The sequence below is a fragment of the Panthera leo genome, chromosome E1 (genome assembly GCF_018350215.1).
Source record: "Panthera leo isolate Ple1 chromosome E1, P.leo_Ple1_pat1.1, whole genome shotgun sequence".
Taxonomy (NCBI): Eukaryota; Metazoa; Chordata; class Mammalia; order Carnivora; family Felidae; genus Panthera; species Panthera leo.
Window position 1 is genome coordinate 23,853,692 of NC_056692.1, and position 24,312 is coordinate 23,878,003.

Sequence of the window (24,312 nt, forward strand, 5' to 3'; positions counted from 1 at the left end):
GGAACCCCCAGATATTCTTGGTCGCAAAGGCACCAGTTCTGTCTCCCTAGAGATTTAATTCCATTCACCCTTGGATATGGTCCTAGAGAAACATTTGCACAGTAATATGTACTGCACCACTTAAAATTGTTAATTGGAGATTGAATTACTTGTCAGCTTTTAAAAATGTAGTCCTCTCAGGTCAGAGAGGAGGGTGTTAGCAGCATGAGTAGATGAGCTATTGCATTTTTTTTCTTTCCCTTCCTCTTTTCTCCCCCTCCCTTTTCCTCTCTCTCATTCTTCCACCTTTCTTTTGTCTCTGTTTTACCACTTGTTTCCTGCTCCCTCTTATTTTCATTCATATTTATCTCTCTGCCTTAGCCAAACCTTTATCAATAACCTGACAGATCACAGAGTGACTTTAATATCTAGAATCATGCATAAAGTCCAGTGATGATTGCTTGGGAAATGTACAGAACTCCTCAGATCCTCTTGAGAATGGAAATACCCTAATGAGAAGGAGGATTGCAGCAAGGACTCAGTTTGTGTAGCCTAAATTCTTAGATGCAAGAGGAATTATGTACTTCCTTCTTCTTTAAATAGAAGATTGCCCTGGACCAAGAATTGTTTAAAGGAGGAAAGATTGGCTAAAGGGGTTCAGAAAACAGCAAATTTCATTTTTTATTCCATTGATATGCATCATTCTTATTCACATCTTCAGCACATGATTGCAAATATTTGCCTATATGTCTAAAGGCCCCCATCATAATGTATATATCAGGACAAGGGCAGGTTTCTAAAAATTGAGCTGAGTTGCATCTATGAAACTTGGAAATCTCAATGCCTGTGCTGACAAATATCCTGACAAGTAAATACTATACTCATTCAGTATTACATAGTGATTTCATTTGCACAAAACCTCACAATGCTCTGCCACTTCAGTCAAACGTCTAGAGCACTGGGGAAAGGAAGAACGTGTTTATCTTGATCTCCAAAAAGGGATTTAAGGGAGAGAGCAGGCTGTATATTAGACTGTTTTCATTGCCTGTCAGCTATGGTAAACCTGAGCTGTCTGCGGTGTCTCTAGATAAGCAGCAACAGCAGCAGAGGCCTTAGCATGTATGTATGACTGCATTCATTTGTACTTCTTATGTATCTCAAAATTTCTAAAGGCTGTGTAGCATCTTTGGTGGAGCCTTTAACAATTGTGTCTCTGCTAATCACTGGCTTTTATGCAGTGCCCTTAATTCTCAGGTCTGCCAGCTTCAGTGAATGAAGTGTGGGATGAGGCTTAAGTTTATATGAGTGGATGAAGATCCTCTTTCCTCTCAGAGTCAGCCCTTGTTTAGTTCTGTTGGTGTGGGCACTCTTCAGCAGGGGACCCTGAGGTGGTGCCTGTTACTAATATTTTATGGTACTTCTTCTCCTCCTAAACTTGGGGGGCAGCAAAATGGGGCCTCGGGAGCCACCTCTGTTTGAATGGCTCCTCCTGTGTTTAAATATGGTTATTGATGCTTGTTGGAAAGAGAAATTAAAAATTTGTATCACGCAGTAGAAAATGTGAGAAAAGTAATTTGGGAAATGGAAAATGGCCAGCAGCTTGATTTGTATAGAAATGTGTATGTCAGAGCTGGAAAACTAATGAATGAAGCTCACCTACTTTGTGAAGATACTATGTTGGTGAGGGTTGTTTGCCCCAGATTTTTCTGTGAAATATTGCTCGGGCAACACCGAATAATAAAACAGTGGTACTGTCTATGTGGACTCGTTTCTTTGCCTCCCTAGATACTGATCAGGGTTTGCATAACTGTTCCAGCATGATCATTTCAGAGTTAGGCAGAATGGATTTTGCCCTACCCCAGATTCTGCTGCTTTGGTTGGAGCTTTTGTTGTGAAGTATTCTAAAATCAGTAAAACCACTTGAGTCAGCAACGACCCCTATAAATCAGGAGCTATTGTGTGCGCCCTCATTCTACTGGTGCATGCTCCAAACATACGGTCATTGAAGATGAACTGGAGGGGACTGCTTTCTCTTCACCGATTGTTAAGTAGCTATGATTGTTAGCATTTGTTTGTGATTAGTGAAGCAGGTTTCCTTTCTGTGTGTCCTTCCCTCCCCACCCCCATCTCTTAAGATAAGGCCAGTCACAGCCATTTGGATGCTCTGTTAGTCTATCCTATAATTTTTCCCTTTAATTACCAAAGTAAATGAATTTTCTCTCACGACAAACATTTCTTTAGTCCAGAAATAGTGTCCTTGGTTATGGTAAGCCCTGGTTAGGTTTCTTTCTGAATTCATAGGAGAAGTGTACAAATACTGCCTTTGAGAACAATGCCAAAGCATCAGAAGCTGCGTATTACTTGTAAAGGGAAGATGTGCTAAGTGATTAAATTCTTGCTCCTTCCAAGTTTGTCTCCCATTAATTTATACGAATATGGAGTAGAATGGGCAAGTGACAGAGCCTCTGAGATGAGCCCCGTCCTGGATGCTCTTCCCTTTTGAAATGAGGGACAAAGATGTGTGAGGAAGGTGTATTTGAACCACTGAGCAACTCTTGGTCTGCTTTGGTCCCTTTTTCCAAGATTGTTTCTTCATCAGTTCACCACAAATTTGGGAGGAGTTTGAGGCTCTAAGCAGATGGACATTATCAAGTACTAGTACTGTTTCCTATGAAAGAAAACCATGTTTCTGAGTATAAAATGGCCCCAGCTGTCTTCCAGGCAGCAAGGAGTTCTTGGTGCCTGACATAGATTGTGAATATCAGATACTCAGGGTCAGTGCAGTGTCTCCTTTTTATTTCTTTTCCCCCTTTCCAATTTTATTTTAATAATTAAAAATACTGCTGATCACACTGAATGACTTCTGGCAGAAAGGCGGTCTGTCCCAGAAGGACCAGTTGTGGGCCATCGGGTTTATGACGTCCATAAAACCAGAGCCACATCAGAGCATGGCCTCCCTGAGTGACAGGATTTTTGCTCCCACCAGGATCCTCCATCAACTGACTGCTTTGGATATTTGTTTTGGGTTGGTTTTTTGTTCTGTTTTATTTCCTGATGCATGTGTGACTGTACATGTGTGCACACATTTAAAGATATAAATGAAACAGGTATGTAATGCCCTCTGCCTGTTAGAAAGACTAAAGCCATCAAAATAACAAACGGCGTGTATTTGCTAGAATGTCAAAGTTATGAGTTTATTTTGTAATGATGTGCTCCTGCCTTCATGAGGTAAACTGGCCGTGGCGGAGGTGTTATTAGTAATATGGACTCAGTGGAGCAGAAAGCCGAGTGACCGAGAGATCAGTGTATCAGTCAGAGAGAGGGCAAATGGAAAGAGACAGCAGGAGAATGAGAAAGGAGCCACAGTGCCTGGGCTGAGATTAAAGACGGAGGAGGAGGGGAGCCCAGTGGTCAGATATGGTCTCCCCTGTTCCTGGGGCTCCTTCAGAGGAGTCGCTGGCATGTTGTTCAGCCCGGGGCTGTCTGCAAACACTGGTACTCTGCACTTCCTTACCAAGGAAGGTGGTAATCTGAGAACAATTTTGCTGTCCATATTCCTTTCAGAGAGCCTCTTCGTCCTTCCTAGCTGAAGTTAAATGGGTCTGAGGCCAGCTGGGCCATACTGAGGGGATTACTTTGGTCACCAACTTCCTCATCCTTTGCAACGTCTTGATGTAGGGGCTGACCCAGCATGGAAGGGACCATCTCAAAGCTCCTAACAAGGGGCAAAATGGGAATATACAGGTAGAATTTGCTGGTCTTTCATTTGTTAGATTCTTCCCAGGGTCTAAAAATGAGTAGAAGTTATTACTAAGGAAGAAAAATTTGTGTTGTTATTTTCTGAAGGAGGAGGGGAGAGGGAAAAGAAAAGGTAAAATACAGTAAGCGCTCTACAACTGTTTAGAGCTCTCCAGGGCTACCCTAGATGACTGGCAATTACTACCCACTCGGCAGTTTGCAGTAGTCAGTGATCAGGCTGCCCGGCTTCCATTGCTGGGTCAGAAAACCTCCCTCCCTGAAAGAAATTATTAACCAGTCTTCGAGGGAAAAAGAAACCCTACAATTTCCAAGTCCACTCATATTTTTTTCTTCCTTTTCTTCTTCTTTGAGGAAAACTTTGTGGTTTCCAGTTGCAGGTACCTTTCAACCTCACACGGGTTAAACTCCTTCAGGGATACACCAGGGATTGAGGCCTTGTGTACTCCCTGGAACATTGGAGGAGAAAGACAGAGGAGAGGCGGGCTTGGGTATAAATCACTGCCCTCCACCCAGCACACTAAGAGGACTTTAGACTCAAGGGTTTGTGTGTGGGTCATGGGTCGCTTCCGGATTTTGCCAGCTTTAGGGCTGTGTGTGGGGACCAACTTCAAAATTCAAATGTAAGGGGAAAAGTAAGCCTTTAAAAAAAATTAGGAACCTAAACCTCATAGCGTTTAACTGAGACTTGTCATAAAGATTGTCAAAAGGCAGGCATGTTACCTCTTTGTGTAGACGTGTAGCAATTCCTCTGGCCTGCTCACAGTGAGGTAGCCTGCACTTCAGGGTCCCAGCCTCACCCACCAGCATGGCTCTAGCTGAGTCTGCTACACCTATCTGTGGCAGCTAGGAGAGAGAGAGGGTTGCTGGTTTTTAAATTGCAACAATGTATGTGATTGTTCAAAAGACTTTTTGATTTTTCTAAGCTCTCTTTTTTTTAAAAAAAAATTTTTTTTTTTTTAACGTTTATTTAACATTGACAGAGACAGAGCATGAGCAGGGGAGGGGCAGAGAGAGGGGGAGACGCAGAATCTGAAGCAGGCTCCAGGCTCTGAGCTGTCAGCACAGAGCCCGACACGGGGCTCGAACTCACAAACTGCGAGATCATGACCTGAGCCAAAGTCGGAGGCTCAACCGACTGAGCCACCCAGGCGCCCCAAGCTCTCTCTTTAAGACGAAGGAACCACAGAAGCTGGAATCTGTGTCTTGTGGAGAAAAGAACCCATTTTAGTGAGAATCGCAAAATAGACTTTGCCTTTATTTCTGTCAAGATGAATGTGTTTTCTCTTGCTTGTTTCTCTAGGTCCTTGGGCGGGAAGTATACACCTCCAATAACCAGCTTGGGGGCATCCAGATCATGCACAACAATGGGGTGACCCACAGCATCGTTTGTGATGACTTTGAAGGGGTTTTCACTGTCCTACACTGGCTGTCTTACATGCCTAAGGTGAGCCCTTTGTACCCAGCATTGACAAAGCCCACAGAACCAGGCCTCTCCACCAAGGATTACAGGGCCTCTGTGTTTGAGGTCTCCTCCTTATGGGGGAGAAATTGTTTTATGAAATATTCCTCTGGAAGTTGTTGGTTTCTCTTTTCCTTGCAGGTGTCTTTGGGTTTCTACCTTAAAATGCCTTTGGATTTCATTGGTATAGGCCCCTTTCTGATGTTTTCCAGTCACAGAAGCCTTCATGGCCTGTCTGAGCTCAGATCCCAGCATACCAAGGCCTCTTCCTCACTGTGGGTTTTCTCCTTTGCAATAGCCATCCATCCCCCTGGGAAGCTTCCCCTAAAGCATGGAAACACTGAAATCAAGAGTCAGAATGTACCACATTTTGCCAGGCTCCTACATGATACTTGAGACCTGTGCATGTAGTCAGGGCTTGGCATACAGTTGGGATGCCTCTCAGTGATGACTGGGACAGATAGGTGTGATTCCGTATGTGGTCCCTACTGCCTTTGTAATGATTGTGGCTGAGCTGGTACTACAGGCCTATTGTTCACTGATTGCTATGCTCTTTCCTCCCCACTGCCTTTCAGAATGTGCACAGTTTAGTACCTCTCCTGAACTCCAAGGATCCTATAGATAGAATCATCGAATTTGTTCCTACGAAGGCCCCCTATGATCCTCGATGGATGCTAGCAGGCCGTCCTCACCCAAGTATGTATTTTTTGAGGGTCCTGTGGTACCCTGGCCCTCAGACTATCCGTCTTCCTTTTATTCACTAACCAATTCCTGCACAACAGTACATGACAAAACAGAGCTACTTTAGTAGTCTGGAAATGAGACACATCTTTAAAACAGCTCTCCAAAGATTAAGGTGGAAAACCCTTCCAGAACAAATGAGAAACAAAGGAAATTAGATGTACAAGTCAGTCTCTGAGTCATAAGCAATACAGTACTAATACATTTCTTCTGTTAATTCTGTTATTAAAGCACTTATTACTTAATGGGTTCAAAGACTTTAAATCTAAGCAATAAAGGCATAGAATCTTCGACCATCTAATCTCTGTAAACAAAGATTAATCAGATCAGTTTTAGAAAAGATATTTGACCTTCAGTGTAGAACATGACTACACTCTTGTCAGCACACTATTTCTGAGCATTCAGCCTGCCTGTGCCCTTTTTTCTTATGATATTGGTAATAGTTGGGACTTGCTGTAGTTATTCATGTAAGATTATTTTGTAAGGTCATTATTCATGAAGAGATTGTCCAGAACTCTTGACTTCATAAATATATTGAGTGAGAACAAGCCCTCCCTCCATGTTTATCTCATATATCCCTGTCTTGTGGCTGATTTTACCTATCTTCAAAACAAAAAAACAGAAAAACAGTGGTGTCTCCGTGTAAGGTGAATGTACATTCTCACTTGCCAGTTCATTAGGCTGCTTTAACAAACCTTACTTCTCAGGTGGTTCTTTTGTGAGGCCCCAAATCCCCCTACTACATTTTGAATCTGTTTTTTTCAGGTTATTTGAGAAAGTGTTCTTCTTTGCATGTTTATGGCAACTATTTCAAAGAAAGCCTTATTATCTAAAAGAAGAATGGAATGCAGAAGATAATTCATTAAATTTAAGAGTCATTTTGATTTTGTTGAAAGAAAAGAAGAGGTCTGTGTAAGGAAGACTTACTAAACCTCTGTGGGTACCCACTGTGAGCTAGGTGGGACTGCAAAGCACTTTCATATACATTATCTTCTTTAGGCTTTCTACTTCTCAGAGATAAAAAAAAAAAGATCACTACTTTAAAAGCTCAGAGAAGTTAAGTGATTTGTGCAAGGTCACACAGCTATTACTTAGGAATTGGAACTTAATCTGCAGTCCAACTATAGATAGTATAGAAAAATCACCAGAGGAATTTCAATTTCAATTTTTACCTGTTGTCTTCAGTACCTTGTCTTACTTTTCATAAAATGAAATCGTTTTTCTTACATAGCCAGAAAAAATCACCTTAGTAATCTCCCTACCTCTCATATGTGTACCATGATTATGATAAGAACTATGAACCTAAGATCTTGTCAGCCTTAAAATCCAGAACTTTCCTGGGGGAATTCAGAACAAGAGTCAGTGAGTCTTCTCCTGGGAATCGTGAGGGTGGTGGCAGGGCAGGGGGTGGGGAGGGGCATCTTAGTTGACTTATAAGTTCTACATCTGAACTGAACACAACCTGCTCTTTAAGGTTTCGGGGTGGGGGTGAAGTGAAGTCCACCTACACCAGCCATGGCCCACCAATGACCCCCCCCCTCCCCTAGTCAAAATACAAGGTGGGAAATTTTTTAAAAAAGAAAGTCTTTCCATTTTGATGAATTTTATAGTTCCAAATCATTATTATTGAAGTAAGAATCGTAAAATGATCCAAGCATACAAAGTTAAAATTTCAGTATCCTGATACACTTAGAAGTTTGATTTAGAACTTTCATCAAAATTTGAGCCCTCTTTCATGGGGTGGACAGATGTGTGTGTATGTAGGTGGGCATTATCCTGGCCATTATTAATGAGATCCACAGAATAAAATGAAATTTGTGATAAACTAAGTTTTCTGTTTTTTGGATAATATTTTTTCATCGTCTCCCTAGTAATTCATCCTGCTGTCTGTGTGCAGCTAACACTCGCTCCCAAATCGAGTGACTTCAGATTTTAATTTAGTGGAAGCGTTAAAGAAAGCAGATGATTCCCTGTGATAAGTTAAAGCAGATATCTTCTAGGTGAAAAGTTAAAGTCATTTATTAGAGGAGATAGTGCTGTGATATTCTTCAAACTGACGCCCAACACGAGACCAGAATCTAAACGATCGGCTTTGGGCTCACGATAGAGAGATAATTTTGAAATGGATGATCACATTTTACACTGGGGCCATAGAGGCAAGGAATGTAGAACACAGTAATTACAAATTTAGTCTTGATAAAACACTCTCCATCCTGTTTAAGTCAGCAGAGGTTAGCTTGCTCGGATCTCCACTTTTAATTGGTTTTGGACTTGGGTTTTTAGGGGGCGGAGGGCCATGTTCAAATTAGAAGGATCACTGAGAAACCGTGAGCTGAGGGGCAAGCTAGGAAACCGTTATTTGCAGAAGATTTTATGGGGCCTTGGTCAAACACGGATACCTGTGGAACAAAAGTTTTTTTCTTAACCTGAGATGTCAAAAGTTACGTGTCTTGCCAGTAAGGAAATTCTGTGTGCAAGGGTGGTTAATGACATTAAGTGTATGCATCTTAACCATTACATTTTTGCTACGTGTCAAGAGTATGTGGGCATGGCCCTTCCTTAGAGAAAGATTATAGTTTGTCAGCTGTAAGTAAAGGGGATGTATCTTGCTGCTTTTCTAGCAAAGAAGCCATTCCCCTTTTCCTTTCCCCACATTTGTGTCCTCATCTGATCATTAATACTTATCATTGGCTGTCTTCAGCTTTCCATTACAAAAAAGTCAGTGGAATCAAACAAAATTGTAAGCTAAGTTTTAAAATAGAAATAGACATTTTGAAAACACTTTAATGACTTGGCTGCCTTTTGACAAATGTTTGTGGTGTTTTGAAAAAAGCCAAGTTATTTATTTAAAAGCATGCAAACTCTCTGCTAGCTGAACCCCATCGTTTAACAATAAATGATGCTTTTGCTGATAAATGATTCTTTTTATGCAGACTAGCAAATGAAATAGGAGATGATGTCTGAAGGCAGATGAACATTCAACTGCCTAATGCGTGCATCTATTATAATATGGTTAAAAACAGCAACAAACTCCCCAAAATAATCCCCCAAATCCAACCTTAAATTTGCCAGTTCCAGTGCATTTTCAGTGGATTGATGATCTTTATTCTCCCTTTGTTCTCTTTCTTTCCCTTCTGTAGCCCAGAAAGGTCAGTGGTTGAGTGGATTCTTTGACTATGGATCTTTCTCTGAAATCATGCAACCCTGGGCACAGACTGTGGTGGTTGGCAGAGCCAGGTAAGAGCCCTTTTGTTTTGGAAGCTCTTCTTCCTCCCAACTAAAACCAAGAGAGGAAAGGGCCATAGCTATATAGGTTTGTTTTGTTTTGTTTTACCAATAATGCTCTCTTTGTCTAAACTTTCGAAGAATATTGGATTATAGTCATGCCCAACCAAGGCAGCATAACTGAAGTGCTGGTTCCCAGTAGTCATTTACTGTGTCACTCCAATGATGCGTTTAATCTGAAGTCTGGTTTTGACACTTCCTTTTTATAATGCTGAAAGAAAAGCTCTCTGAGGGCTGTAAAGCCCAAATACAATAGCCATAGCCCACCAATGACCTTCCCCTTCCCCAAAGACCATTTTCTTTCAGAGGCAGGTGACAAATGAATCAGACTCATCTACCTTTCCATGTAACCCAAAAGATCTATGTAACCTAGAAGAAGTCCCTTCCTGGCAGTGAGATTATTTAAGTAACAAACGTACTATATTGGTTTATCATCAGATTTGAATTGCAAAAAAATAAAATAAATAAAATAAAGAAGTTTGCCTGAAATAGGAATTAGTAAAATAAACTGGGATAGATTGCTGGACTACCTATATTTTTCAAATGGGAAATTGAAGTTTCTATTAAATTTTAATACCCCCTCTAAGAAGTGCTTCACTCAACAGCAAGCTCTGCACGAAATCATCTGTAGCGCTCGCTATAATGAGCACCTGCCAAGGCTGATCCTAATCTCGTTCTGCACTGCGGAGACATGCTGCCCCAGGGACCCACATCTGGAACTCACCTTCCTCTCAGGGGCAATCAGTTTTCCTTATCTTGGTGAAAAGTGGCACCTGCTCAAGACTCTCAAACATGCCACATTGGGTTGAGATTTAGATTCTAGCCTTGAAAATAATTCTAGGCTTCATGGTTCTCTCAGTACAGCAGGTCAGCACGTCTTATGCTGCCAATGACAAGGAGCCATCAGATGGCAGATCCAACAGACAGGGTCTTCCACTGTGACTCTGAATAAGAGTCAGGCCTGGAGTTAGCCTAGACTGAAACTCACAGGGGCTAGCTCCCATTTTCTCTCACGTCTCAGGTCTTCTACCTCACCACGGGCCTCCGGGTCCCAGTGAGAACTATTCTTTGTGCCTGGTAAAATTCCATGGGGGGGTGGGGGTACACTGGAGATAGAACCGTCCTACCAGAGTCTATTGGTTTGTTATGGAGGGTCCTTATATCACAGACCAACTTTTTTGAAAATTTGTCTGTTACCTATTCTGCTTCAGTTTTTTGTCTGTAAAAATCATGACAGATTTTAAGCCTCAGAAAGTGAAACCTTTGTTTAGGTCTTTAAGATCCTCCCATGGGAAACAGGAAAATGCTTTACACTTATGATTGGAAGAATAAGGATTGTTCTGTGAGCAAGATCAGTCAAGCTTGGCTTTAGTTAGCTCTGCCATTGTTTATTGCAACACCCACTCTGACTTCTTCCTTTCTTTCCATCTGATGAGTTCTGGGCTTCTTACTCCAAACACATACACATGCTCACAAGTATATAAAACACAAATGGAGCTAGCTTCTTTCAAAAGCAATGGTATTTCAAGAAATAAATATAAATGTATTCTTCTGGGATTGTTACTGTAAGTGCTGCCAAAACTCATCTTTGGTATGTATGTTTGGAATATGTGTGCTATTGGCTGTAAATTGTCTTTTATTATTCCATGGCACCTTGTCCAGGGACACACTATAAAACAAGATGTAGCATCTTCATGTGCTAGCCTGATAAAATTTATATGAAGTATAATAGAAAACAGAAGTTGTTCTGAGCTGTTTTCAAGTTCAATAAATAACTGTAATACTCGGATAAAGATGTTCTTTATTAGGTCACATGGGCCCTAATATATAAGTTATAAGTTACCGATTTAGGGTGGCTTTTGCAATTACAAGTTTCCAGTTGGATTGTTAATCATTGTGAACAGAAATATTTCTAAACCCTCCTGTGTACCTCCTGCTCGTTGTCTGGTTGTCTAGAGGGCTTTTGATTCTGATTCAATGCAGGCAAGTGATGAGGGGGTGGGTGGTCCCCACTCAGGCCCCTGTCAGGCCTCTTGTGATGACAAGAATCCATTTCCAGTAGCCAGTGTAAGACTATCCTTCATGGAAAAGTTTGTTATGGAGATGCTGTGGGGAATGAGAGACTATAACCCATCCCAGCCCTAGCCCCAAGGAATGCAGCTGAGAAAGTGCAGCCTGAATCACATTTTCCAGAGTAAGCACTCACGCCGTACCTTACAGCAACCACCATTCCCCTCTTCTCTTTCTTCCTGATATTTATCAGGAAATCTTTCTGAGGACCAAGTTAGGAGGGTATCATGGAGCATAGATGCAGAGCCTTTTCCTGGAGAGTTTTTTAAAATTAACATATGTTGGAGATTAAATGTATACTTTTAATATAGATCACCTATTTCACCAAGATTACTACTGCAAGCTATCCCTGTTCCCCTGCTCTCTTCCAATGAAATAGAAAGCTAAGGGCTTATTTAACCACCTCTGCACCCTTGGCACTGCTTTTCATCTTTCATCATCTCCATAAACACCTACACATTTCCCATTCATATACCCAGTGTAAGACCGACTATACTCTCAAATAATCTTATCCAGAACCACAGTATTAGTACTCCATAGAAATGGCAGCTCTATTCCAGCAATGCCAGCTTAAATTCTCGGGTGCCTCCTACCTTTCAGACCTTTTCTCTCTGTCTTCACCAAAGCAGTGCTCTAGAGTGATCTGAGAAATTTCATTTGGCATCCACAGAGATAGGTGTGTGCATGTGTGCATATATGCGCACACACACATCTAGACTGTTGAGTGTAATTCCTGAGGCTCCCCTAGTACAACCCTTGGTTTGAATTTATCATGTGGAGAATAGAAGTGATTCTGAGGGGAGGCTCCCCTGGATTTATAAAAATGTATAGTATTTATCAAATCCAGTCTCAGATTTCACCCCTAGAAGCGTCAGATTTCCCTCTGTTCTCTGTATTTGCAGTCTCCAGTGCCCCCACCGTGATGTTGTGATGTGGGGCTGGAAAATAAATGACTAGCTGTACTGTTTACATATATCAGATTCTTATTTGGGTCATTTTTTATCAGGCTAGGAGGAATACCTGTAGGAGTAGTTGCTGTAGAAACCCGAACAGTGGAACTAAGTATCCCAGCCGACCCTGCAAACCTGGATTCTGAAGCCAAGGTAGGTGACCTCAAGTACCCTGTGCTACTGTGCTTGGAGCTGGATTTCCCTTCTGCAGAGCTTGTGGATATATCGGGGGCATTGCACACCACCAATTTGGGAGGGAATGGTAGTCAGCATCCTTGAGTAATTTCAGACCATCATGTGCTCACTTTTAAGGTGACTCTAAATGGACTGCAATCTACCTGAAAAATTACTTGGGCCTTTACAATGGTCTTGTTGATGCTAGAAAACAGTCTAGATTCATTGCAGCTGAGGGCTCTTTGGTCCCAGATTCTCTGAACACACACATGGGTAAGAAGTCTGCCCTAACGCCAGAGGTGAACACTGCCACCCATCTACTTTTTTTAAAGGGTAGATTACATTCTGATAAGATCCAGAAAATGAGGGTGGGGGAAACTAGGGACGAGGTTACTCAGCAGTGTCACGTCAAATGTTTGCTGATCAACTCCAGTATGGAGAAAGCTGTACTAAGCACAGAAGCGAGAGGAATGTAGACTATGTACCGTTAGCTTGCTTTGAGGACTGGTGTAGTTGAGCCATGTACAGTTGCTTTCTGGAAACCTAGAATGAGGATTCCCAAGACTGCATTCATCCATTAGAAGCAGTAAAGTTTCCTTCTTCCGACTGAGGAGTGGTAGTGTACTCAGGACTTAAAAAGAGGAGAATTTGACAAGTCAAAGATCCAGGATCCTTTCTTCTTTTTTTTTTTTTTTTAACTTTTTTTTTTTTTTAACGTTTATTTATTTTTTTGGGACAGAGAGAGACAGAGCATGAACAGGGGAGGGGCAGAGAGAGAGGGAGACACAGAATCGGAAGCAGGCTCCAGTCTCTGAACCATCAGCCCAGAGCCTGATGCGGGGCTCGAATTGACGGACCGCAAGATCGTGACCTGAGCTGAAGTCGGACACTTAACCGACTAAGCCACCCAGGCGCCCCTCTTCTTTTTTACTTCAAAGATGATCCTTTTTTTTTTTTTTTTTTGAGTTTTATTTATTTATTTTGAGAGAGAGCGAGAGAGCGATCACGTGATTGGGGGAGGGGCAGAGAGAGAGGTAGAGAGAGAATACCAAGCAGGCTCCACACTGTCAACACAGAGCCTGATGTGGAGCTCAAACCCACGAAAATTGTAAGATCATGACCCAAGCTGAAATCAAGAGTCGGACACTTAACCAGCTGAGCCACCCAGGAACCCCAAAAGATGATCCTCTTGATGAACAACAGTTTTTGTGTATTTGGTTTGGTTGAGTTTTTAAAGTAAACCAGTAAAACTTTGTTCACCTTGGAGAGACTTCCCCTCAAGCTCCATTGTAATTGTGTCTTCCTCTTTGACTTTCCCCAATAGATAATCCAGCAGGCTGGCCAGGTTTGGTTTCCAGATTCTGCGTTTAAGACCTATCAGGCTATCAAGGACTTCAACCGCGAAGGGCTGCCTCTGATGGTCTTTGCCAACTGGAGAGGCTTCTCCGGTGGGATGAAAGGTGATTGGCTTGGCTCTGGGCTGGAGGGGCATAAACTGATCCCCAGAACCTCACAGCACAGAGGAGGGTTTATACTGGGCAGAGCCAATGGATTTCCTGACAACCATCACCCTAGGCTTTTGGGGGATCATACTTCCTCTGAAATATATCTTCTGAGTTGCAGCTTGAGTGGGAAAATTCTGGATGTTTTACAATTCCATACAAAATTTCAGAACCGTCTACTAGTGTTCTCTAGACGGGCTGCTGTTGTGGATTTAGCTTTCCCGGATGAATGATGACTGTTCTGATGGTCCTGGAGAAATGTGATTGTGCTAGTCTCTGTCCCTCTTTTCTGAGCACTTTTTGTTGATGTTATGCTCTAACACTCTATAATGACCAGGGTAGATACTGAAATTAGCCTTCACCAGAAGAAAATGAACAAATTCTGTACCAGAGGCTGTTCTTTGTGGTAATTTGTGGTGTATTTCATTCTTATCCAACAACAGCCCTGGGCCTATGGCTCCAGCATATTAGAACATTATTATACAGGCTCTGTTCTGTGCTATGGGAATCGCTTAGTGATCTCAGCAGCTAGTATCACCATTTACTGAGAATCCTCCCTGTGCACAGCTACTGTGGATTGTTCAGGAGAGCCAAAGGTAACACCTTCTACCTCTTACAGCAGCGAAGCTATCTCTCCAGTGGCCAGAGATTCATGGCCATGCTGAGGCCAGAGACTACATACCAGGAGGGGATGAGTACACTGATGAGTGTAACTTCATTCATGGGGGGAGGAGTCTGGGTTCTGTAGCAGTATAATGAGTGAGGGGAACGGAAGGAGGGAGGGGTTGGCAATGCTGGAGTAGAGTGGTCAGAGATTTGGACATATCAAATGCGAAAGAATGAACCCGGAAATAGCTTAGCACAGGAGCATCTTTGGCTCTGAGGGAGGAAAAACCTGAGGAAGTTAGCCCTTTTATAGGTTATCAGCTGTGTATGGAGAGAGATTAGAGCTTTGTGCCAACAACTTTCCCTTCACCTGGCTAGGAAAAGCCCTGTACAGCCAGACTTCCCTGGCAAAGTATAGAAGACTAGTGTGGTTTTTCTTTTCTTTTTTTTCAGTTGTAAAGTTTCCCTTTGCCCATATTTGCTGGAAATCTACCACATTTTGCACTTTTCTTGGGGGAGACTTGGACTATACATTCAAATTAATGTTTTTATACTTTGATAGACTCTCAGGTGGATTTTGTGACAAAGATAATAAATCAGTGGAAATGCCATGAAATACTGAAAGTGTAGGTTCAACAAGTCAATCCTGGACATTGTTATTGAGTTCCTACGTGCAAGGAACTATGCTAGCTGCTTCTGAGAAAACAAAACTGAGTCAGAAAGAGACACTGCCTCAAGGAGTCGAGAAAAATGTCTCAGGCAAAATGATAAAGCCACAAAGTATAAACAAAATACTACAGTGTTCAAAAGAGTATGATACTATGCTGAAGTGTTTTTCTCTGGGGGGGGAGCCTGAGACTCCTTTCATTCCTTTATATGAGGTTTATTTAGCATCCAGCTTCACTTTATCCCACATTTCTTGGCTATACAATTTACATTAAGACTTAGAGGAGAGAATGCAATGCCGGTACTCCTTAGTTCTCTCTCTTCCCGAGGGCCACTGAGAATTCACTCTTCCTGACCTTCCTTAGGAGTACGTCAGCCTGGCTCTTTTGTCCTAAGGACTTCAGAGTTCAACAGCTTACTGCTTGTAGGAAAAGCTTCAGTTCTACTGCATGTGGCTCAGGCCCAGGTTGGCTGCCAGCCCTGTAACAATAAAAGCAACAACAATTAGGAGTCATTGAGCTCCTTTCGCCAGAAACCGTGCTAACCATTTTATGTGCACTGTCTTACATAATCGTCACAACAAGCACTTCCGAGGGGTAGGCTGTAGTATTTATCTGCCTTTTACATAAATTGAGACTTAGGTTAAGTAAATTTCCCAAGATCATTTAGCTGAAGAATGACAGAGCTGGGAGAGGAACACAGATCTGTCTGACTTCCTCCAGCACAGTTGGCTGAGTTTAGAGCCTAGGACCAAACCAGGTCTACCAGAACATCCCCTGGAATAGATTGTGTAGGTTCCTGAGAAAGTTCTTAGCCACCTGCCTGTCTTCTGCTTTGATGTTGTCCTTGGTCACTGTGATAAGAAACTCCAAGTGGTCAGATAGGAGTTACTTTTTTTCATATTGCAGGAAAGTACATATAACATAATGTTTATCATTTTAACCATCTGTAAGTGTACTATTCAGTGGCATTAAATATATTCACATGTTATGTAACAATCAGCACTAAATATACCCCAAACCTTTTCATTATCCTTGACACAAATTCTGTACCCATTAAACAATAACTTCCCCCATCCGCCTCTCCCCCCTGCCTCTGGTCAAAAATGAGTTACTGGCCTGATACAGTCCAGGGCCCGTTCTGTCTTCAGAGTTTTGGTGCTGCTGTATCCATTATCACTTAAGATAAATAAGCTTTGGGGAAGATAGAGATCAGTGTAAATGTAGGAAGGGGAAGAACATTGCCTTTCATATTTACATACAGGTCAGGATGTTTTCTACATATTATCTCATGTAAAGGGACCTAAGCTGAGAGTCATTCCATATCCCTTGGGGAGATGTTTGCAGTTTTGGTTTCAATACTGGCTGGGGATTATGCAGGGAGGGAAAATAAACAATTATGCCATCCCTCAGTGCACACAAACACACAGCCAGGAGCCGACTGCACTGTGGGTAAAATGACTCCAAAATTGTGTGTAATGAGTAGGAAAAGATTAGAGACAGCTCTTGCTATGCTGAAAATTGACATTAGTGGAGAGAAAAAAAAACTCTTTACTAGTCAGCCTAGGAGGTCTAATTCGAGCAGTAAAAATATAAATAAATAAATAAAAGTATGTCAAGATGGTATTGGTGCTTTTTTTCCAATGAGTTCTATCTGGCCGGAAGGCTATTCAGCATAATGCAAAATTAAATTATAAAAACTGGCTGAATATTTAGATGGAAGAGCCATTTGGAAGCAGTTTATTTAGGCGAACCGGCAATGACCCACAACAGGGAGACATCAAGCGTGAAATTTACTAGAAATTAGCACCAGGGTCCCAGCCTCAGCATGAATAGCTTGATAGGATGCAAATCCCAGTGATATTAAGCTGCCTCACTGCTGGTGCTACAGGGTCACTCTCAGTTGGCTTTTCATGTTATACTTATTATTTTTTCCTGGGACAGGTTATAAATAACAATAAAAAAACATTTATTGAAAACTTTAACCGGAATGAAAGTCTATTTTAAAGTCTCTGATTACTTGGATGTTGAAAGACTGTGTCAGCCGGCCATAATGAACTGACATTATGTGTATGCAGCTTGTGTATGCCTAATGTTTACCTTCAGCTTCTAACAGATAATCTCGCCCCAAGCCAATAAGATCTGTTCCAGTTTCAAGAGTATGGGGCACTGTGGAAACACCCTACCACCCTGCTCCCTTGTTTGGTACATGTGGCTGCCACAGTTTATCCATGTTGTATAACAATGAAGGCCCCGGGCAGGGTTGGTGCTTGGTTGCTGAGAACGCACCAGAAAGGCTCTGTGATTGTATGCAGATGTGCTTTGCTCACAGTGCTTAGAAAGTACCAAGCCCCCGCCTCTCCACTGAAGTACCTATCAGTATTGTCCATTCTTAGTTGCTTTTCCCATGGCCTGAGAATTGACAGTCAGCATATGCATAGCTTTACAATTCCCTAGACTGATTTCTCACCTAAAGCCTTGGGAATACACTCTCCCCTGCTACACTTGGCTGTACTTTTGCTCTGTCTCAAATAGGAAGAGATTTCACACAAGTATGTACCAGACTATGGCCACACGCTTCAGCGTGCCCTTCAGAATGTACGGTTTGGGGCTGCTGTGGTTGAGTGGGAGCGTGTTGTTTGTAGAGTTTGTTTTGTGTGTGTCAGTTTATATTTTAATAGCCTTTTGTTGTTTTTTGGGTGTTCTGATGGTTGGATTGTGGGTTTGTTGGTGTTCCAGGTTAGATGGAGGCATTGTTTTTGGTCCTGAGCCTGTCAGCTTTAATGAAGCCTGGGGCCCCTTTTCTACTCCCAGTCATGGGGCCTGAAGGTAATTTCTTGGCAGTCAGATCCAAGCCCTTCACATAGCTGTATAGTGTCATCAATACAATTTCTTACTTTTCTGAACATACAAAAAGTCCAGGCAAAATTTAAAAATATTCAGTCATTTTATTTCAGTCTCTTTTCTGGTTTTTGTTTTACTCAGCCATTGTATCAGATGCTAGAAAGCAGCCTTGGGCTCCCGCTCTTTCCTTCCAGTAAGAATGAGGTCACAGAAAGTGGACTTCAAGAATCAAAAAGATCTGGGTTCGAGTCTCATACTCTGCCACTTATTCACTTATTTAACTAAGCCTCAGTTTACTCACGTATAACTTGGGTTAGAAGAACATGGTTTTCTGATAATTAAGTGATTCATTTGTGTGTGTGTATGAAATCATGCTGCCTGATATGCAGTAAACTAGCCATGATGATGAAAAAGAGGGACTAAAGTTCATTTCAGAAAGTAAAACATGCACACTCAGCTTCATCCCAAACTACTTGCATATATGAACTTGAGGGTATCTTTTTAAATGTTTTTTTAAATTATGTTTTATTTTTGAGAGAGAGAAAGAGACAGAGACAGAGTGTGAGCACAGGAGGGGCAGAATCCAAAGCAGGCTCTAGGTTCCAAGCTGTCAGCACAGAGCCCAGTGCGGGGCTCAAACTCACGAACTGTGAGATCATGACCTGAGCCGAAGTCAGATGCTCAATCGACTGAGCCACCCAGGCATCCCATATGAACTTGAGTTTAAAAAATTAAATAAATGGGCGTGCATTTTAAATAAAGTCCTTTCAAGGGGCTGGGTCTGTTAATCATAGATAGTACAGACAGATTTTGATGTGGGTGTATCTTTAAGAAACAGAAGTGAGTGAGAAGGCTGGACACTATCTTCGTTTACTTCTAACTTACTTTTTCCTCTTTCTTTTGTGTGCTTTTTTTCTATTGTTTTACTTTCTCCTTCTATCCATGTCTTCCATTTCTTCTCTGTGCATGACACCACTGAGGGCTACTCCTTTCTGTTACTTGTTCTGAGGCTGAGACTACTCTTGGCAGCACTGAAAAATGTACTGCTAATTACACAATTATTTTATTATGTAGCACTGGTTGAAATATCCACTAAAGAATTAATTTAGTTAAAATAATTTGAACTGAGCAATTATTTTCATAACCACAGAATTAGCGTAAAGCGCTTAAAGTCCTTTATTCCCTGCTCTTCATACAGCAGTTGTGTAATTAGCAGTAAATTTTTTTGGTCTTTGCTTTCCTCCCAAAGGGATAAATGTCTTTGCTCTGATCATATATACAGAGTATATGACCATACACATTCCTCATAGGGTAGGGAGTTTTTCCCGGAGCAACTTCTAAATTTCTGGAGTTTCTGAAGTCTTCACAGAGCAGCCAGGTTGGGCAATGGAGAGAGGCATATACTTTGCAGTTAACTGTGCTCACTGATGGTTTGTATAGAGAGAGCCATTTTTACTTTGGAGAAGGTGGCAGTTTAATTTGCCAGTAACTACAATGAAAGCAATTTCTATTTGGATTTGCTCTTAACTTTCTGAAAAATGCTTTTTTGCTCTGGATTTCCAGAATTGATTTATTCCAAATTGAGATCCTTGCTTTGATAGGAAAGTTTGAACTCAGTTGAACCTGTTATTTGGTGTTTAGAAAGGATCCATTGAGGTTCCGCTGAAGTGCTCATTAAACATCTGGAATCATAAACCTAAGACTTTAGACATGCACAGACTTCAGTGAGCTGGGAAATGGGAAGAAGTCCATAAATTGTTGGGAAATAAATAATAACTGATCCTACTTTCCAAGGACTCTATTTATGCACCAGGGTGCCTTTTCTTCAGGTTGCTCCTAGCCTTGTGGGGGATTACAAAGTGTACTCTTTAGCAAAATGAAGAGGTAGCTCTTCTTTTTGTGTGGCTGTGTGATGTTTCCAGTAAATACGTATGCATTTTAAATGTTTTCTCATATTGATGCCCTGGTAAAAATGGAACTGTTAAAGAATTAACTTGTTTTTCTTTCTCATTATGTTCTTTCCAAAGTGTGTATGTGCTCACCCATTCATTCAGCAGATACTTACTCTGAGCACTAACTATGTTCCAGGCACTGGACAAGACACTGGGGATACCAAGAGCAAAGATGCCATTTTGAAGATTAAAAATTTTGAAGGCTCCATTTCCATTAGCTATACATTTTAAGAGCTTATCATATTCTAAGTATCATGAAGAGACTTGAAAAGAGCTTGAATAGTTCCTTCCTTCAGAAAACTTAATGTAGTGAGAGAGATCACATATTGACATGAAAAATACTCAGTGTCTGTAGAGCAAGTGTGAATTAATATAATGAAACCAGAATCTGGCAATTCAGAAAGGCTATAAAACCAGAATCTGGCAATTCAGAAAGGCTATAAAATGGATATGCAATCCATAGGGCTTGCACACTGTCTTGTGAAAGACAGTGCACTTCTCTTGTGTTTTTGAAGATCCTGTAGAGTCTTGTACAGCATTACAGGTGGAAATCCCCATCCTTTCAATTTTCAGGGTGGCCAGACAGGACCTAGGGTGGCTGAACCCCCAGACCTGTCACCTCTGATCTGAGCAGCCTCCTCATGGAGGCACAGCTCACGATATAAATATTGTTTTCTGTGTATACCATGATGTGAACGATGTTTGGAAGCATTGTTTCATGATTTCTGATTTGTCTCCTCTATAGATATGTACGACCAGGTGCTGAAGTTTGGTGCTTACATCGTGGATAGCTTACGGGAGTGTTCCCAGCCTGTGCTGGTTTACATTCCTCCTCAAGCTGAGCTCCGGGGTGGCTCCTGGGTTGTGATTGACCCCACCATCAACCCCCGGCACATGGAGATGTATGCTGACCGAGAAAGCAGGTAGCATTTCTTCTTTTTTTCCATTCACTGCCTCTGAAGGTCCTCTAGCTGTTGGTTTCCTCCTGGAGAACATTATAACCAGAGAACTTTATTTGAATCTCTATTTCCAGAGGGTTACAAGGTCAGAAAAATAGATTTCCTAAATAGTGTCTGCTGGGATGAGAAAGAAAGGAGGTGGGGGTCAGGCTTTCCCAGTGTGGTCCCCCACCCCAGATTCTTTTACCAAGAAGTCCTCTATCCCACATATCCCCAGACTCAGAGAGATTGTCTCCTCTGTTTGTGTTTCAGATAGGCCTGTTACTCTCTCTTTCTTAGATATGGGGCAGATGGAACTGAAAGCAAGTTGGTGTAGAAGGACTAAATTGTTAGTCTGGAGTTCTGAAGCCTTAACTGACTGGTGAGCAACTTGAAGCAGTTTTACTCTTCCTGAACTGCTTGTCTGTGGAACAAGCTGGTCGTCACTGAGGTGTACCATAGCACCTGCCTTCTGTGATTCCAAACCGAAGCTGCTCCCTCAGAGTCCAGTGTCACACTCTGGCACTCTAGGACACTTGGAGAACAGTGTTTACAGCATCCAAAGGACTGCAAAAGAAAAAGTCCCAGACCTTTGTCAAGAGGTGGTCCTTGAAACGACTTAAGTAAAACAGACCACATCCAGCTTCCTTTCACAATCAGTTTTCAGCCCTTTCCAAAATAGGGAAATTTCACATTGTATTTCTTTGACATTTTCCGTGCCACTTCCTGCATCTGATCATTTTACTTGAATACCTGCTTCTCTGTTTCTGCAAAAATTTTAGCCTCCTGCTTCAAATGCTGCTTGGGAGAGTCCAGTAGTTTTATCAAATCACTCAGCTAGCAGTCTACACCCAGGGATTTATTATTTTTAAATCCAAATCTAGCCCCTGATCTGATACCAGATCACAGACAGTTCCTCTGCAGACTGTGGAGCAAGACCACCGGGTTTCAGATGCAGCTCTGTCACTTGTTAGGCTCGGACAAGTCTCTTAACGCCCTGTACCTTAGTTTCCTCATCTGTAAAATGGGAGATAATAGTAACTTCCCTCATAGAGGGTGTAGACTGGGTATAGGACTGCTGTGAAGATTCATGTGTAAGCACTTGGAACAGTGCCATGTATGTACTAAGTAGTAGCTGTAATTTTTTTCAATCGAAAAGCTTTTTTTTTTTTTTAAGTTGTATAGGGTAACGTTCCTAGTAATAGAACAAAATTAGTATGCACTAGTAATAACCCTGAGACCTCTCCATAGCAGTAGGCAGAATGTTTTCTTTCCTGCTTGGCCCAGCCCAGTGTGTCATCCTGCCAGCAGACTAACAGCTGTGCGTGGGACCGATCAGCATCGACCTCTCATCGCACAGCCTAAGTGCTGGAGGCTGGTCCCCTGCCACGGTGCCTACATCATCTTTTTTTTTTTCTTCCCCCTCCTGGAAAATAATGTGATTCCTGCTACCCTTATCGGCTGTAGATGGTGGAATCTATATTCCTCTTTTGAGATGGAAGTAGACTGGTGTGGTAATGAGAATTATTTTAATTGCTTTTTGCCAGGCTTTTCTCACAACCCACTTAGACACTTTTTGATGCCTGCCTCTCCCTGGGGTTACTCCTGTGAGCCATGGGTGGCCAAAACCATAATGAAGCTATTTCCTGGTCTGCAAATCGTAACCAGCCTCTTTCAGTTGTCTCCTTCCTTTAAAGTGCCTCTATTTCTGTTTTGTTTTCTTTCTCTCTGATCCAGGGGATCAGTTCTGGAGCCAGAAGGGACAGTAGAAATCAAATTCCGCAGAAAAGATCTGGTGAAAACCATGCGTCGGGTGGACCCAGTCTACATTCGCTTGGCTGAACGATTGGGTATGTCTGCTTGTCCTCCTGGCAAATCAATGAGCCATTCAGCTGATTTGTAATGAGTGCATTCATAGGCCAAGGGAGGAGGCACTGAAGCATTTGATCAAATTCATGATAATCTTTATTTACTGTCCTCTATATGGTAAGAGCCCTGGTAGAATGAAATAGTGTATGTAATAGGAGGGAAAGTAGGACCTAAAAAAGCAAAAGTCACCCAAGTTTTCTTCTGATATTTTCTTATAATTCACACAGTCCATCTTTCTGGCCTTGTGGATGATATCCTCATAAAGAACAATTAGCTGGAAGTTGCTGTTGGGGGGCAGGCTAATCAGGCAGAGAATATGCTTAAAAGTCCTCAAAAGTCTTAAGAGTTCTGTTTCTGGTTGTCTCTTTGGACATTTCTGAGGAATGTGAGTCGATGTCATGGGACAGAGAAGCTGGAGACCTACCCAGGTGGAGTTCCAGGGCCATCTCGAGCTAGAGAAACACAAGTGAAGACTACGCACAGCCCTGGGAACATTTGTGCGCACTACTCTGTTGCTCATTTGTTTTTGGAGCTTTGGAAGGGCTGCAGCTTGCACATAGGACTAAACTGTGGGAGCCCTGTGTCAAGTCCAGAGACTGAAATGCATTTCAGGTTCTTCTAAAGCACTGATTATCTGCCTAGACCTCCCATCAAGCCCCTCACTAGGTTAGTGAAGATAAATGCTTGGAGTCCTTTTGTTAGTTTGTTTTGGTTTTGTTTTTCTAGGAACAGAGTGATTGTCTTTAAAAGGTAATGAAATCCGTGAATGGAAGGCATAAAAAGGAGAGGTGCTAGTTCATTTATGTTTCAAATAGTAATTTAATTAATAAAGTACCATTTGTGGACCCTTTATATGCTCACTATCTAGAGACACAAAAACTTCTGAGTGTTTGCCTGCACTCTAGAAGACCGCACATCCTGGCAGTTTGGAGCCCTGAGCCAGGTTGCCTGCCAGACACGGTGACTTGGGTTATAATAAACCCTGTGTGCCTCCCATTGTTTGCCATTAGGTAACAACCACCAATAAGTCTAACCCATCTCAGCCTGATCCCTTTATGGGAAGTGCACACATACAACAAGAATTGGCAAAGCTGTTTCTAAAATCTATTGCCAACCAGAATTGTTGAGGTGGTTTTTTTCTGTCTCTTCTCCAAACAGGATAATTACTTCTGACCAACCCCATACACTTTAATTAAAGTAACTGCAGCTCAAGAGCAAGTTCCTCACAACTGTATATAGTGAGAGCTCTAAAAGCTTCAGCCACTGATAAGCATCTTACTTAGATGGCTCATAATTGCTCCCAGCATCAGGCAGTCGTTCTGCTGTTTTTACCACTAATTCTGTACAAAGCAGCAATGCCACAATTGCAGGACACAGTGAATTGCGTAATTTTCTCTCTCTCTCTCTCTCTCTTTTTTTTTTCTTTTTTTCTTCTTTTTTTTTTTTTTTTTTTTTTTTTCCTTTTTTCTTTTTTGCTGGTTTTCTTTCTGGCCAATTTAAAATTTGTCAAAGTCGGTCT

General features: G+C 41.9%; 1 protein-coding gene across 8 annotated transcripts in view; it reads left to right on the plus strand.

Annotated features, from left to right (window-relative positions):
• ACACA (acetyl-CoA carboxylase alpha) overlaps window positions 1-24,312 on the plus strand; it is a 277,010-nt gene that overhangs the window by 229,434 nt on the left and 23,264 nt on the right. For all 8 annotated transcript variants that reach the window (XM_042917229.1, XM_042917232.1, XM_042917230.1 and 5 more), the window contains 7 exons: window positions 5,039-5,182; window positions 5,773-5,893; window positions 9,079-9,175; window positions 12,300-12,396; window positions 13,742-13,877; window positions 20,732-20,909; window positions 22,662-22,774. In XM_042917229.1, the coding sequence (XP_042773163.1) occupies window positions 5,039-5,182; window positions 5,773-5,893; window positions 9,079-9,175; window positions 12,300-12,396; window positions 13,742-13,877; window positions 20,732-20,909; window positions 22,662-22,774 (886 nt within the window). The remainder of the gene's footprint in view (window positions 1-5,038; window positions 5,183-5,772; window positions 5,894-9,078; window positions 9,176-12,299; window positions 12,397-13,741; window positions 13,878-20,731; window positions 20,910-22,661; window positions 22,775-24,312) is intronic.